The sequence below is a fragment of the Pimephales promelas genome, chromosome 14, assembly GCF_988280905.1.
Source record: "Pimephales promelas chromosome 14, fPimPro1.hap1.1, whole genome shotgun sequence".
NCBI lineage: Eukaryota > Metazoa > Chordata > Actinopteri > Cypriniformes > Leuciscidae > Pimephales > Pimephales promelas.
In genome coordinates this window covers 27,935,110-27,951,794 of record NC_142782.1, presented here as the reverse complement: position 1 = coordinate 27,951,794, position 16,685 = coordinate 27,935,110, and the positions used below count along the sequence as shown (strand labels likewise).

The window sequence follows — 16,685 nt, the reverse complement described above, 5'->3', positions numbered from 1 at the left end:
CCAAAACAACGTGGCTCTGACACACTGAGAGCACAAATTATATCGCCTTGTGAGGAGGCCCTTTGACTCATTGTGGGAATATATGAGTGAGACCTTTTATCTACTGCTTGAGGACTATGATAAGATATAATGTTGTGTCTGTTGGACACAGAAGTTACAACAAACATGGGGTGATTTAGTCCTTCTCAAATGTGAAATTCGATTTATTCAATATTCCTTTGTTTCAGGATGTCAATCAAATCTTTATTTATGTTAAGGCAATGCATAATTGAAAATTCTTTACATTTGAAAGCTAAAAACTTACCATTAAAAGCCATGTCCCAAGAACAATTATATCTAACGTTATCACAATTATGTGACAAACCTGTGCTGTTTGTTACACTTTACTGTACTTTCCTTTTTGAAGTGATTACAACATCTGAAGTGTTTTAGCTCAAGGAAAAAATCTGTTATATAGCGGCCAAATTTTCTTATCAGACCGATAACGTTGACATTTAAAATGAATATATCAGCCGATACCAATATGGTGGCTGATGTATCATGTATCCCTTATTTGTTTACTTATTTTTAGCGAGGACTGGGCAGTAAGATTGACCAGCTGTTCAGAAACTTACCATAGAATTGACTCCAGGAATTGTCCAGAAGTGACTTGAATTAAAAGCTGTGGTTACAATGGTGATTGACTGTCGTGGGATAAGTTGGTGTCAGCATCTGCATGACTTCTGTATAGCTCCAGGCAAGTTTCCAATACTTGAAAATGCACTGCCGATATAATCTACATTAAGGAGAGCTAAATCCTATTATCCCTGAAACCCATAGCGTGGGGCATAGCAATCTTACCTTCCACCATAGCACTTTTTTTCCGTCTCATTCTTCTTGTGCATTTCCAGTACTTTGAAAAGTTCCTGAGTGTATCGTCTACACAGCAGGAGAGGTGGGTGGCTTAAGTTTTGATTTAGTACGACGTGATGGCATTTTTTGTTTGGGAACTTGGGAGTGAACTATTGCTACTGTATGTGAAGGACAGGTTCTTCTCAGACATGTTTGGTTATTGAAATCTGAGCCATGTTTGTTTTGATGTTCTTGTTGTGGTCTTGTTTTTTTTAGGGGGTGGGTACTGAATGCAAAGTAATTAGTACTCACATCTCCTGTTGTTATCATCCAGCCAACTCATGTACTCTGCATGGTTTGCCCAAGCTATTGTTTGTTATGTAACAGAAAACGTCATTACAAATCAGTTTTTTCTTGTAAATCTCTGATCCTATATTTTTATTAGAATTTAGTTAACTTAATAACCTAATTGGGCTAAATTGGCCCAAAAAATCAAATGTTTTTGCTCATTTAAATGACATTTTAAAGATAATGTGAAAAGCCAAAAAAAAGAAAAAAAGGATCTGAGAATAATTTTTTTTGTGTGCGATCTTTAAAGATTTCTCAGGAGCTCCATATACAGCAACATGACATGCTGGTATTCAATTAATATGTGCACTGTACATTACACTGTACGGTACTTCAAAATACAGTAACTAATTCTAGATACCGTATTATCCCAATTTAAATTTTGCAAAAATGCATCTTTGCTGCTTTTCAGTCAACCAGATATTGTTTAAAAAATGTTCTGATCCTTTATAATAGTTTGCTATAGTTATTATTTTGGACTTCAACTGGTTTGAAAAACTATATATTATATCAAAAATTATAGATTTTTATATATAAATAAATTATAGATACAATTATATAAATCAAAATTATATTTACTTTATACCCTTGAATTGTATATTGTTTTATTGTATTTAATTTTCAGTGTTTTTTTAATATGAAATAGTTTACAAATATTTTTTAATGTGATTCAATAGTGTATACCATGACAAAAATTTTGTACCGTCACAACCGAAACCTCATTTGTATTGCTAGAAATGTATTGATACTTCAGTTTATTTGAAATATACCAGAACTATATATTTCTTAAATGCATTTTATTATGTTTATTGATGACTTATTCAGGAATTTATTCTAAAGAGTCCCTATTTGTTGTTGTTTTTTTAAAATGATAGTTTATTCCTGAACAGTGGTTTATGAGTGAATGCATATTGTTTAATAAGAGTATACAAAATGATGCAGCCACAATTGCTAAATTCTGCAATTAAGTTTGTTTCCCTTAGAATTGAGTGAAGACACTCCCTGTGCCATATGGATGTCTTGGGCATGTGGTGACCTCTAGGCTGACTAGAGCTGACTAGTTTAGCGTAGACTCACCCAGTCGTTCACAAAGACTTTTGAAAGTTTCGCCTCCCACACTGACAGTTTCATCACTGCTTAGTTATGTTGACTGGCGCTGCCGTGATAATTGTGGCTTAATTGCTGCATTTATTTTGTAAAAAACAACGAAATCATTTTTTTTTTATTGATTATTTAACATTTTACATTTGAAATGCTTGTTTGTTGTTGCATTGGGCTGTGTAATGGAGTGTGTGCATGTCTGAGCAGTGCTCTTCTCTGTAGTTCTCCTTAGGGAGACAGGAAATGTCACTCTCTGGCTTGGCCTCAGCGATGACCTCACCGACTCGGGTCCAGATGGTGTACAGGTCATCCACGCTCTGCTATTGGCTACTTTTTCGTTGCCAATAAAATATTTTAGGTCTGAAAAATATAGCCTCCCCAATTTCCCTTCGGTTGCTCGTACACCAACAATTACTCACATCACTGAATGTTCTACTTCTCTATACTTGCTCCTCACAAAGCGGGATAGGGCATTCAATGGGCTCTAGGTCAGCTATGTCATTTGATTAGTGACTATAATTAGTTTTCTGTGAGTAAATCTGATTTATGGGCTTACAGGAGACATCCTCTATATCTCATTAAAATGAATAATCCGGTATTCATCACCATCTCCTTAAAGCAGCCTTTTGCTAATATAAGAAATGCTAGTGATTTTTCTTTACATTCCTGAATTTTGAAATTAAATCAAAATGAGAGATTTGTGGCTTTGTTCTGTGTGTGTTCATTTTATTTATATGCTACTGTACTACAGATATATTACATTCTTACATTCTTTCTCTACTGGAAAAGCTAATGACAAATATTGTTGACTTGCATTGAATTTTGTTGAATCACTGTTTTTTTAATAGACAATCCTTTCGATATGCCCCTCTCACTTCATGGGGTCTGGTTATGCTCTGACTCATCTGGTCTGTAAAATGATCTTATTCAGTAATCAAACAATGATGTCCAGTTCTGTACATATTCTGAGGTTATGTTGAGAGAGTAAAATTGACACGTGGCTGTCCCCTGACTCAACGGATGGCTGGTTTATCAGATGTTACAGACAGTCTTTTGTTGTTGGAGTAAGTTTTCTGGGGACATGAACTGTCCAAGTGCCCTTAGCACCACAAAACAACATTTGTTCCCACCCTCAGTGGTCCTCAAGTTAATGACCCCAGTAATGTGTAGCTTTAGAAACATGCCTCGTGACCTAATAATGATTCTGGCACTAAAACATTTCCTTTTTATGAATGCTGCCTTTTCATTCATTACGCAGTCAGTGAAAGTATTTATTTTTTTTATTTCTTGTTCGTTCTTTTGTTTTAAATCATGGGATGGTTTTGAAAATGGCAAAGGTCTTGAGTCTTATGAGTCAGTTCATTGAAGTAAACTGGAATGGAAAAAGAGTTTTTGATGACTGAAACACTACTAATGTGCCTCTCCTGCTTTTCTGTAAACGCCACTGTTTGGCTGAGTCACACTTATCTGTGGTTTTAGTTTGACATTAAATTGCTAGTTTAACTTTCGTGTTAAAAGTTGGGTATGACTTGCATGTGCTTGCCGGGTGCTTCTTGTGAGCCTTCGCTGTGATTCTCCCTCACTTTCATGGACCAGTGCCATTGACAGGAACTTGGACTGTAGGATAATAAAGGAATAGTTTATGTAACAACCTCTCCTGAGGCCTTTTCCATATGGTTTCCTGTTCCGGCTCCTCCGCTGTCAGACTGATCACTTTCAGTCTCAAGCCCATGATTCATTGGCCAGTTCTCATTTAAAGGACAAAGAATCTTCACTGAGATCATGTCATCGGTTCAAGGAAGCTGTATCCTGCTAAGACCACCGGCTATTGGCATCTGAGTGTTTACTGGGAATGGAAAAGTGTTCAGGAAGCTAGTTTAAAACTGTAGATCGTCAGGTGACATTTTATTTTATTTTAAATTATTTATTTTTATTTGATATCATTTATTTTTATTTTTTGTATTTAGTTTTATTTATTTTTTATATTTATTGTAAATGTATTTACACTCTCAGAAAAAAAAGCCGTCACTGGGGCTGTACCTTTTCAAAAGGTAAACTTTTGTCCATTTTAGGTACTAATATGTACACTTTTGTACCCAAAGGCTGTATATTAGTACCGTAGTGGTGCATTTTAGCACCTAAAATGTACATATTAACACCTAAAATGTACATATTAGCACCTGAAATGGACATATTAGCACCTGAAATGTACATATTAGTACCTAAAATGGACAAAAAGTTTACCTTTTGAAAAGGTACAGCCCCAGTGACAGCTTTCTAAGCTCTAAGCTTGATTAAGCTTTTGCATTACAGCTACTCTATATTTTTTGTAAGACATTATTTTTCACATTGACAATTCAAATTGAATGAAATTAAGGGATTTTTAAAGGTTAGAAAAAACGTCCTGAGGAGGATCTAATTTATAAGGCACATATATTTGCCCTTAAAAATTTCTGACGCTGATTTAAATCCTACTGAAAAGTTTTAGATAAGTTAGCAATGGTGCTTTGTTGTATTCTCCAACACTGTAAAAAAAAATAAAAAAAATAACTGTTTGCATGAGGGACTTGTATCCTGTAGCATTCTGAGCAGATGTTTTACAGAAGCCGTTGGGATGAAAATCTAGGTTTGTAGTTGCTGTTAAAGCTGAAAGTGATCTTCCAGTCTCCCTTTGTCTTTCTCTTCCACCTCCCCCTTGCATCTTCTCCTCACGTGATCCTTTCGTTTGGCAGACAGACTCAAATTTCTGCCACCACAGGTCTACTGTCATTTTCGGGCCAGTCAGCTTTTGCCCCAGCACAATACCTATGGATCAGTTAACCACAGCTATAAATGTTTCACTGCTGCTGGCAACTGAATACAAGGTAAAGTTTACGCCTTTGATTCTCCTTTTTTGGGCTGCATCAAAAGAATTGCCATGCGGAGGCTGAATTAGGCCTGTCCCTTGTGCTGCTAGAGAGGAAGGATGAAAGAGAGGAAGAGGTGGTGCCCTTGGGCACTTCATTAAGCACAGCAGGTTGTAGTGAGGATGTGGTGAGATTTTAGAGCCCCCTTCCCCCCATCCTACATTCAGAAGGGAATTTTGGAGGTGCTTTGAGATAAACTATTTGAATGCTAATGTATGGATTAGCCAAAACAATGGGAAGCCTTTTAAAAAGGCATGAATTTAACAATCCTAGTTACACCCTAAAATTCAGGCTGAAAGTACTGTAATTAGTGGGTGGTTTGACTCATGGTACAAGTAATTTTTATTTCACGTAACCGTATGATAACATATATATTTATAGCTGGAAATTCAACCCTTGAAGGGATACTCCACTGTTTTTTTCATATTAACCTATGTCATTCCCTTAACTAAGACAAATTGATACATACGCCTGTCGTCTCAGTGCGTGCACTCAATCGATTTGTCGCGCGATATCTCTTAACTAGCCCAGTTCATTCAATTTGGGCCAAGCAGAGAAGCGACCAAACACCTCCACGTTTTCCCTATTTAAATAGAGTTACTCGAGCAGTGTAACTCGACCTAGGACGGTGACACAAAATAAATTCGAAGTGCTCCCAATCACTTGCTGTGGTATTCCGCCATAGACTTTACACGCTTAGAAAAGCGCAACGTTTTATTTTGTGAGTTCGAGTTACACTGCTCAAGTAACTGTATTTAAATAGGGAAAACGTGGAGGTGTTTGGTCGCTACTCTGTTAGGGCCATATTGAATGAACTGGGAAGAGAGAGGTATGCATCAACTCGTCTTAGTTAAGGGAAAAACATAGTTTAATATGAAAAAACGGTGGAGTATCCCTTTAATGTTTTGTAGTTCACATGAAATATTTATTGTTTATTTCTGTTATTATAATTGTTTATGTTGTTGTTCTAATTCATGATTCCAACTTGGGAAAACCCCCAAAGGAAGAACTTTTTGCGTCTTTTTTTGTATTCCATGTATAATTCATGAAATTTAGATAAAGTGCTGTAGATCTTTTTGGGGTGTCTCAGCTAGATTTTGGAAGGACTGATATTAAACAATGCCTGAGGCTTATACTCTCTGATTCAAGTAATCAAGACAGGGTGGCCTTTCCCTGCCCCACCAACAGGCCGTGTGTGTGTGTGCGCATGTGTCATTCTCATTCCATGTGTGGCTAAGATTTTATCTGACAATTTGAATTTTGAACTTTCAGGCATACATAGGAATATCCAACAAAAATATTAAAGCGCCATCAAAGAACAATTTGCATCCACGAATTTCTTTATGTTCTCAATCCCTGGCGTATCCAAGATGTCCATTGCAATGAACAAAGTTGCACATGTACGGCTCCACCATGCTAGAACTCTGTAAGATTTTCATGTTATTGTTCACGTACTGACCTCACTTCCTGTCATTATTTGAGCGCAGGATGTTTGCCTTCTAGAAGATGCCTCTCCTGAGACGTCCATTGTCCTTTAAGACCCCCAGATTTTGGTTTGTTTGTTTTGTCTGTGATTTTCTAAAACATTTTGATCTATTTTAGGGAGTTTCTAAAATCGTTGTGCTTTGCATGCAATCTGAGTTGAAGTCTGTATTTGGATGGAGTTAGAAATGGAAGAGCACAGATTAATTAAACAAGTGAGAGTGCTCCGATCAGGATTTTTGAGGCAGAACACTGGAAGCGGTATCGTGCTTTCCTGTTCATCGGTACCGAACGCCGAATAAATACTCTGTCGGTCTAATTTAAGCCTTCTATTTAAAGAGTAACTAAACACTAAACCAACTTTTTTTAGTTAATGATCTGTAAGAATGGATCTTTATTAATACCAGTCATTGATTCGAGTAACTTTTTTGACATTTGTTTATAAAGTGTTCTATTTCTACAATATATGGTGTAAAAATGTCTTAGTGCTGCCCTCTTCAGGTTGAACGGTGGCTACTGCAGTTGAATTTTCCTATTGGATGTTCCGCACTTCGTGATGTACGCAGGTTTCAGCTCACCACGTGAGCTACACCCTTGGCAGTATAAAAACCATCTTGTGTCGGACTGTCGTCAAAACCACTGTAGGGAGTCAGGAGTTGGAATTGTGAATATTGAAAACGACCAGGATAGAGTGTTTTAGCATCTATTTCGTCCCCTCTATCTCCGCTGGGGTCTGCCCACTTTTTCAGCATTTTCAAATATTGCCAGGCTCTGACCAGGGGTTTAGTTACCCTTTAAGCTTTTTCTGTGTAAATTAAATACAGTTACTAAACCTACTAAATATCAGTGAGACATTTTCTGTCTTTTCCTGTTTGATTAACATCAAGGACACGGATGGCAGCAGGAATGTTACAGTTTAAGATCAAATGCATGGATCCAATATACTGATACACATGCTATTTATTTTCCAACTGTTTATGTTCACCAAAAACATAACTGAGTCGGTTTAAGCAAATACTCACCAAGCCACTGATTTCAACATATCTGTGTGTATTTCACCATTTAGACTCGAACCTGAAGCCCAAATTATACTTTGCTTGTCCGTGTTTCACTCCACCTTGGAGTAATAACTCTTTTTTTATTATCAAACTTTTCCTGATAATAACCATAGCAGTAACCATAGCGGCGGTGTCCATAAAACTGAAGTTTTACCACGATTGAATGAAAGTCCATTCAGTCTAGTCAAGCCGTGAGTTCATCTGTTAGATATTTTAAATATAAACAACAACATTTAATGCTTAGTAACCAGTTGCAGAGAGTAAGTTTGAGCCGCGCACCTCGCAGCCACGGCGGCTAGTAAAAACGCTAGTGTGTGAACACAGCCGTATTAAGCACAAAATCAACCGTATTCTAGTGCTGTGTAAAATTTGACTGTAGTGGTCCAAATACTTATGCTTCTGTTTTGAGGTAAAGCCCTGGGATGTTTTCTTTCTTTTCAGATTCTCTTTAGAAGTTTTGCTGCTGTTGTTTGCCATTTCGGGTTTACCATTTTATTCAGTCATGTTAGACTTCAGATCGTGCTCAATATTTTTGTAACAACGGCTAGTTTTCAGCATACCCGGGAGCCACCATTATTGGGGAACTTAAATAGACTGACAAATTGGTAACTAGGTAATCGATTACGTCAACGCGTGATTCCAGCCCTGCTAAAATCGCACAGCCCTGTTCCTCGCCGTCATGCTGTAGGGTTGCTGTCGTTGCAATGATGTCGCAAATTTATTGTCCTTTTCAGACATTAAACTGTCAGATCGGTGAATGTAGCTGCATGGGCATAAAAAAATTGTCTTGAGTTTTGCGTCTCCTGATCAGCTCTTCAGATCGGCCTTTAGAGACCACCAATGAAACAATACAAATGTTTTTAAAGTTTTATTTTTGAAGTGTAATTTTTTTGTTGGTGTTTTGATCCCAAGTGCTACCATTATATCAAATCTAACTAGTCCTTATTGCTAGCTTTTCAGTCTGTCTAGATTCATAGATAATCTTGCTGTGGGTTATCGTCTAGACAGACTAGACTCGCAATACTTTTTGACTCAATTTGTGTTTTTCTGTTCCATGTTTTCTGTTATCTGTTCTCCTCTCGGAATAATGTTCAGTCCAGCCTGACATTTACTTAAGGTCAGTTTGTTGACTTGACTATCTTAATACGTTCCTGGACTTGTTGTGCACGATTGTTTCAAAGGGCACGTTGTTCCAAAGAAAAATGTTTATGGGACATTTTTACCATTAAAAAAAAACGTATTGCAAAAGTTATCATTTGTCTTAGTATTATTCATTATTCATTAAACTATATTAAGGCTCAGGAAATTATGCATGTATAGTTGTTCTGTGATCTGTGATAGCTCAAATTTATTAGTGTTTTCCCACAGTGGATGTAAGTGGCAGAGTTCTGCATATTGAAGAGCATGCTGGAGAATGTTTAAATTATGAACAGATATTCTTGATTAGGATCATTAGAACAAAACATCCAAGCTGAGAGAAATGGAAGGAAACACAAAATAACTAGCGGAGAGACAAGAATTGTGAGCTGGGAAAGTCTAGAAAAAAAATGCTGAAGGAGTATTGTTGGAATCACCTTGCATTAGAAACCTCATCTTGAGGCAGCGGAGGGAAATCCAATCTCCTTTTGCCAGCATGATAAGAAGTCCTCAGGAAGCCCATCTCTTTTCTCTCAGAAAATTCTCATTTGATGTGCATCAAAAGTGACTATAGCGAGTGGGCATACTTGCTTCTGCAGGGGGGTCTGGGACGTTTCCTTCCCTTGAGACTTAACTTTAGGAACTCTATCGGGTTTCTGTAAACTGAGATTGGCCCACCTCTTTCTGTCTCCTAGCAACTGCAGTTGCCAGTCAGTCTGTGGAGGCGGCGCCTGCAGGAACTCATGGTATTAATTATTCATGAGTGCTTGGACGAGAAGGTGATGTAAGGATAGAAACTGAGCATGCTCGCCAAACTCTGGCACCAACCGTAACCGGGCACCAGCCAGAGAATTGGATGTATTATGCCAGCACTTGGCTGCTGCCTTTGTTTCGTTTACACTGTATAATATATGAACAGGCTGGGTTTTTAGTGTGAGCAAAGATGTGTGAAAGATTTTAATTTAGCATCCATAGTCATGAGCTTTTGTAATCCCTCCAGCCAAAAGAACAGACCCTTGCAATAAGCTAACAGACCACCGTCTCCTTTTCATCGTCAGTGCATACGGCCCAGTCAGAGAACACATGCCACCAAGAACCATGGCTCATGCTGTTTGTTGGATGTCATAGGTGTGTTTTGGTGTGTATTTGTGTGTATTTAGAGAGAACCTGCTGGTTGGCCAATCTGCCATTTGTGTAGTTCAAAACCCTCGGAACAAACTATATATTAGAGCTATCAATGCAGGCTGCTATTCATATTTTCTTTTTAATGCTGCCATTTTCCCCTCTTGGAGTAGTTATGCAAATGTATCGCATAGATATATATATGGATTTTATTTATATTTATAAATGAAATGAGATGTAAAAAAAATCGAGGCAAGTCATAATTATACAAATGTCTTTTCCTCTTTTACAATGCATCACTTTAAGCCACACCCACTCCAATAACCAGTAACCCTCTCTGCTGATTGGTTGCAACATTCTATTTATATGTTCACTCATTTGGTGATTCAATAGAAGTCCCTCTTTGTACTCGCCCTAAACCAGATTTATGGTTAATCTAGTTAATGTTTAGAGTTTAGGGCTGAGGGCATGCCCTTTAAAGTATTTAGGGTATTAGTATGTATGCCATTTTTCGTAAGCAGAATGAAGATTACCATATGAGCGGGTAAGAAGTCAGAACGCGCTGACGAGAAAAGTCTGCTTTTGGCCTTTCATGAAGTTCTTATGGAGATGATATGGTTATGGTTAAGCTTGGCTGCTTTTCAATAGTTTTTCTCTGTGATTAAATGCGCTGTATGGACATCTTTGACCTTTGCGCCATGTCTCGCAGCTTTTTTCAAAGTCCCTGTCTTTTTCCACTCATCAGCTCATCAGCTTTTTAAGAGCAAAAATGTGTTGTTTGATCATCTCCTTATGCCTGTCAATCAGACATCAACATTGTGTCTGGAATATTATGTCCCTATTAAGAAATGTGCCTGATTAGTTTCTTGTTGTTATGATTGTAAACCAGCCTGATTTACTGGGCTTCTTTAACACAGGCTAGTTTTCTAGTTATTCAGATAGCCCACTGAATAGTTAATTTTGAAAATGTCCCTAGTATGTGGTTATTCATTTTAGTATTTTTTTGGTTTTTTTTTTACCTTAACTGTGTATGCGTGTTTGTTAAATGACATTTAAAGGCTGGCAGATGGTGGGGGGATACTGTTATTCCACTTGAGTGAAGCATCAGCGTGCTGCTAAGGTGATTTCCTCGATTTCAGCAGCGCCCGGCATTGAACCGGCAGGACTGTGTGTAATACTCCCTCCCGGCCTAGAGAAACACCCACGCACGTCTGCATTATGTTTATGCAACACTCATCAGTTCTAGGGAGCTCATTTGGATTTAAGCCTCCCACCCACCCCATGTGATTTGATTGTCAGGTGCTGTCGATAAATGGCTCGATGTTTTTTTTTTTTTTGAAGATTCTGCTTGATGTATGTTATGACAGTTCTAGCCCAGAGTAATCATTAACTACTGATACTGTGTGCCAACAGAGAAACGAGATTCCAGTTTTATTTTAATTGCACTTTATCATCCCCACTGTCTCTCTCTCTCTCTCTACTCTTTCTTTCATTCTCTGATAAATTAGGGGTGCAGTCATTAGTTAAATAATATGCTGTCAGTATAACGGAAACATCCAAGTCAGCTCATAATACAAGCCACTGATCAGATCAAGCCAATATTCTTGTTTTGGCTTGACTGAAGTATTGAAGTCTTAGGTTAAATATTAAGTGTTAGGGCTGGATTATATTTATGATAAATTAGCTGGTTGTTGACCAAATTAATTCTAGCAAAAAAAAAAAAACAACAAAATAATTTTGAGTAATTTCTTTCTTTTTATTTGCAGTCATACTACCTGAGACATAGTTGCCATGACTCATTGCTATGGTTGCGTCTCACTTTGGACTTGAGTCACTTGACTGACAGATTGTCATTCTGACACCACGAGCTTCATGCTTTCTAACCTTAAATCCACTGCAGTTATTCTGCTTATTGTATGCAAAATACGAGAAGGTTATAATATATCATTAGTCCCATATTCATAATTGTGAACGCACAGTTTGTTTACAATATCCACCACTGTATAAAATGACTGTAGTAATTGTTATATTGCAGTTCCCAGTAATAGATGCACCCCTGAGGTCTGCACTTTGCACACCCCTGTATACTTTGGATTGATTTTAATAACTTAGTATGGCCCAAGCGCTAAGAAAATACAAGTGTTGGATCGGGACTCTGTATTGGCAGATTTCAGAGTTTCTGACTCGGATTGGAAGTACAAAAAACTTAATGTGGACATGCCTAACTTGCATGTTAAATGATAGATTTAAGTATATTATACTATTAAAAAAGAGTATCAAATTTAATATCTGCCATGACATTAACATCATGATTGGTTATTTTGTATTTACCAGAATTTTAATATCCTCCATCCTTATCGATTCATAAAGTAAATATTCTTAAACTGTTCCCACTGACAAACAGTCTTTTTGCGACTAATGTTTATCTCTGTGTAAATGTTGTTGGGGTCAGTGTGTTAATGTGTCGTGTCTGTTCTTGGTGTCACAGGTAGTTGTCAGGGATCTTTTGCTGGGTTCACTAATGGGTTTCGCTGCGTTTCTCATCAGTCGTGTGTTCTGTTCCTGATGACGTTCATCAGAAGTCCTCAGGGGGAGACTGATTAAATGAGTTTGTAATCTGTGCTGTCCGTAAGGTGCTGTAATGGCGTTTGTTCATTGTTCTCCAGTGGAGGAAGTACGCTGGCGGCCTGTCAACTCCAGAACAAAGCTCCCCTCTTCTCCCTTGGCGAAACGCATGTGGTGTAGTGGTTTAAGATCTGAGCTGGAATAGCTTGTAGGTTCATAACCTGCTAGCTGTCTTAACCCCAGGTTGGACTGAGGACATAATCAGTCACATGTAATGCACCTTAAAATGATCACGTCATCATTCAGGTCATGATATTTGACCAATGTTGAGAAGTCAAGCATGTGTGCTTTTAAAAAAACGATTTATATTACATCATAGTTTGTTTGATATTAGTTGTTTTGGTTTTGTGATCAAGTCTTTGAAGCTGCATTACTGTGTCTCTTGTTTCCTGTTGAACAGTGGATGGACTGTCTTGTGCCTCCTGTGAACAGACTGGCTCTGCCTCGGGCTAATACACAGCTTGTCTGTCTCTCTGTACTTCTCAGAGATCATCATCATCATCATCATAAAGCCTCGTCTGACCCATGACAGACCGAGACTATACAGCTTGTGGCGGCATTCACATTCAGTTCATAAAGACAGGTCTTCAGTCTGAGACCTCACAGGGCTCCAGACTTCAACTGCAATGGTCGCATCTGTGATAGAAAATAAGTAAATAAATAAATAAATAGTTCTAATAATTCATTATTATATGTAATTATGTAACTAAATTAGAAGTACATACTAAAAAATATGCATTTCAATTTTTTTTTTTTTTTTTTTACTAATTATTCATTCATTCTTATCGAATTTTTAAAAACATTTTAAGTGATTGTGATCCCTCTATAACAAAGACGTTATTTAGCTACTCAGTTTTTCATTTTAGGTGCTTCTTGTTTTCGCTCTCAGTCTGGCTGCATCCAAGGCTTTACCATAAATAGTCCTGCAATGTAAAGCTAAATGTCACTTACTCCTCCGTAGAGTTGTTTTTTGCTCAGAACCCAGATGGACTGTTTGGATCCACCGTGTCTTTGCTGTCGTGTTGGTGGTGAGGAATGCGATGTAACAGTCTCGAGCTGGAACTTTCAGCTCACCCGATTCTTCATCCAAGCTGGCTGTATGGAGAAGGCGGATGTATATCAGCATGTCTGAAATAACAGATAACAGCAGTGAGATTTTGTGAAGGAGGCTGGGACCTTCATTTACAATCAGTATATGTTTCTATGAGCGGCTCACTGGGTAGGTCCTCGGTTTGAGCCCCAGCTGAGCCAGGAGTCCTTTCTTTGTCAGCATGGGTTTCCTCTGGGTGCTTCGGTTTCCCCCACAACCCAAAAACAATCCGGCAGTATATGTGAATTGGAGATGCTATATTGTCCATAGTTGTGAGTGTGTATTTGTGTGTGTGTTTGGGCATCACCAAGAAAAATTCATGAACTGTCTCTCGCGTATGGCAAGAGATGGCGTGTAAAATCATAGAGTTGAGGATGACTGAAATGGTTAATGAAGGAATGTTTTTTAATAGCAGGATACATAACTGGAGAGGAGTATTCCCCAAACTTTGACTTGACGTTAAATATGCCTTATAAGAGAAGAGTGATTTTTATCTTGACTTGGTTGAGTTCAAATGAGTTCAAAGCAATGAAACAATCCTTGTTTGTTATGTGGATGTTTATTTAGCATTGATTTATATTCTGCACTCACCCTGCAAATGTTTAATATTCTTCAAACAAGTCCTTCCATATTCATGTTTCCTGTCTGGCACCGGCAGCCCAGTGACAGATCAAACTCCCTCTCACTGGACGTCTCTCTCTTTTCCTCTTTCTTCCTTGATCAGGACCAGTTCGAGAATCTCGACAAACACACGCAGTGGGGGATCGACTTCCTAGAGCGCTATGCAAAGTTCGTCAAGGAGCGTCTGGAGATCGAGCAGGTCTATGCAAAGCAGCTTCGGTGAGCATTTAATAGGGCTTTTATTGTGCTAATGATATGATTTTTGTGTGAATGATTTAAGTGAGTGGTACTGAAGCACTGATTCATGTTTTTTGTTAGGCTTCTGATTAGCCAACAAGGCTTTACGCTTAGGGTTATATCACCGCCTATTGGTGTGGCATGCTCTTGACAGCGCTTGATAGCGTGTTTTTGCGTTTTGCGCCAGCAGACTTTGCTCTGGCTGTGCAATGTGTTCATGTGTTTTGGAGGAGGCATGGATTTGGAGGTTTTCTGAAGGGAGGGTGGGATCTCATGATTTCAAAGCTAGCTTGCTATTGCTAGCTTCTCGAAAGTTGCCCAACTTTTATGTAAATGAATGTTGTTGCTAGTAAAAACAAAAACATAATATACAGTTCATCATCCTAACTGTCCATTTTTTAACCACTTTTTGGTTAAACAACATTTATTATAGTGTTCAAATGGTGTGCAATCTCAGGTGTTTTTATAGTTGGAACAGTATGTTTAATAATAGGGCTTTAATTGTCCTAATGAGAACATCTGCCTTGACCTATGCTATTGATTCTCCCCCCCATCATTCCCTTATGTGGTAAGATTACTTTTTGCCTTGGGATTCGAGAGGCACATCGGGTCAAAAATCCCCGCGGGCTCCAAGTTGTAAGATTTGATATGAGATCAAACTGAGAATGAGAGACGCTGTGTTTTCGCCAAAGGGACACGCAGTGACTGCAGCTGGGGCCTTCTTTCCTCTCCTCTGCCGGGATGTCTTGGTCCCCATGGACGTTTTGCTGTTGCCTGGATACGGTTTTAGAGTCGCTCCTCTTCCCCCTCTCAAATCTCATTGTAGGTTCTAGTGTAGTACCACATTTATTCTACCTGACAGGTCCCACAATGCTCTCTGAAGCAATGCTCCCCCCACCCCGAACCGTCACACATGGCAACACCATGACGGTTTTCTCTCTCAAGGATTTCCTTGGTGAGGGGTGAATGGAGCCAAAGAACATTACACTTTCTGTGTAATGAAAACAAATCTGTTTCTGCATTATAGGTTTCTTTTTTTCTATTTAAAACTATTTTAGAATTATTTATTAGTTGATTTATTTGATTATTCTATTAAAAAATAGCCATTTCAGATAATAGCCAATTAATGTTCAAATTGAGTAAATATTTTTTTTTTTAATTAATTATAAATATTATTTATAATTTGTTTTGGGTATGTATGTATATCAAAACAAATCATGTATTTAGAATTAATATATTTGTATAAATATTTAAATACCATCGTGTACATTTACCGTAATATACATTTAATCATACAATGAGCATGTTAACATGCACACCAATAATTACCAAAAATCTGTTTATTAAAATAACCCGTTTTACCGGTTTACATGCAAATCAACAACCTGGAGGTGCAAGTAAACCATTGTTTACAAGGCTATTAAAAAACAGGTTATTCCCCGGTAGTTTCGTCAAAATGTAAGCATCATGTGTTTCACTGAGAGTATTCTATTTATAATGCAAGTTGTGATTTTAAAGCTAAAAAAAGCATTACAAAATCCCAAGAGTATTTCAAAATTTCAGTGGGAAACTGACACAGACTCATTCTCCTCTCATATTTCAACTGGACTACCTGTCCTTTGACTGCATGAGATGAGATGAGAACACATTATATATATATATATATATATATATATATTTCTTGGGTCAAGAAAAAGACTGTTTGCGATATTTCTCCCCCACCCAACCACAAAACACTGACTGGATGTGCTTAAATCTGCTGTATAAGGATGCTTAAATGCAGCTTATTCTTAAGCCGTTCATGACCTTATGCCGTTAAAGGAAAATGGTTTAACGCGTTTACTTGTCATTATTGGCTTAAGAACATGCGCGCAAAAAAAAAAAATTGGAAATGTATTCCCACCTTTACTATTTATTGTCTGTTAAAAAATGGTTTTAACATTACACTTTGAAGTGCACATAACATATGTTTCTTTTCACATCTAAACGAGTAACTCTCTGTCGATTATCCGTTTGATGTCTTTTTGTGTTTTTGAAAAATTATGCTGAGGCACTTTAGTTATGAGTGCGCACAACCAATCATAACCAGACTAAAGGAGAAGGGAAGTGAGTTTTTGTTTGATCTGT

The 16,685-nt window shown here is 37.8% G+C and overlaps 1 protein-coding gene across 3 annotated transcripts in view; it reads left to right on the top strand.

The window, feature by feature from the left end:
• Positions 1 to 16,685, top strand: part of fnbp1l (formin binding protein 1 like) — a 49,313-nt gene that overhangs the window by 14,421 nt on the left and 18,207 nt on the right. For all 3 annotated transcript variants that reach the window (XM_039662259.2, XM_039662208.2, XM_039662327.2), the window contains exon 2: positions 14,425 to 14,540. In XM_039662259.2, the coding sequence (XP_039518193.1) occupies positions 14,425 to 14,540 (116 nt within the window). The remainder of the gene's footprint in view (positions 1 to 14,424; positions 14,541 to 16,685) is intronic.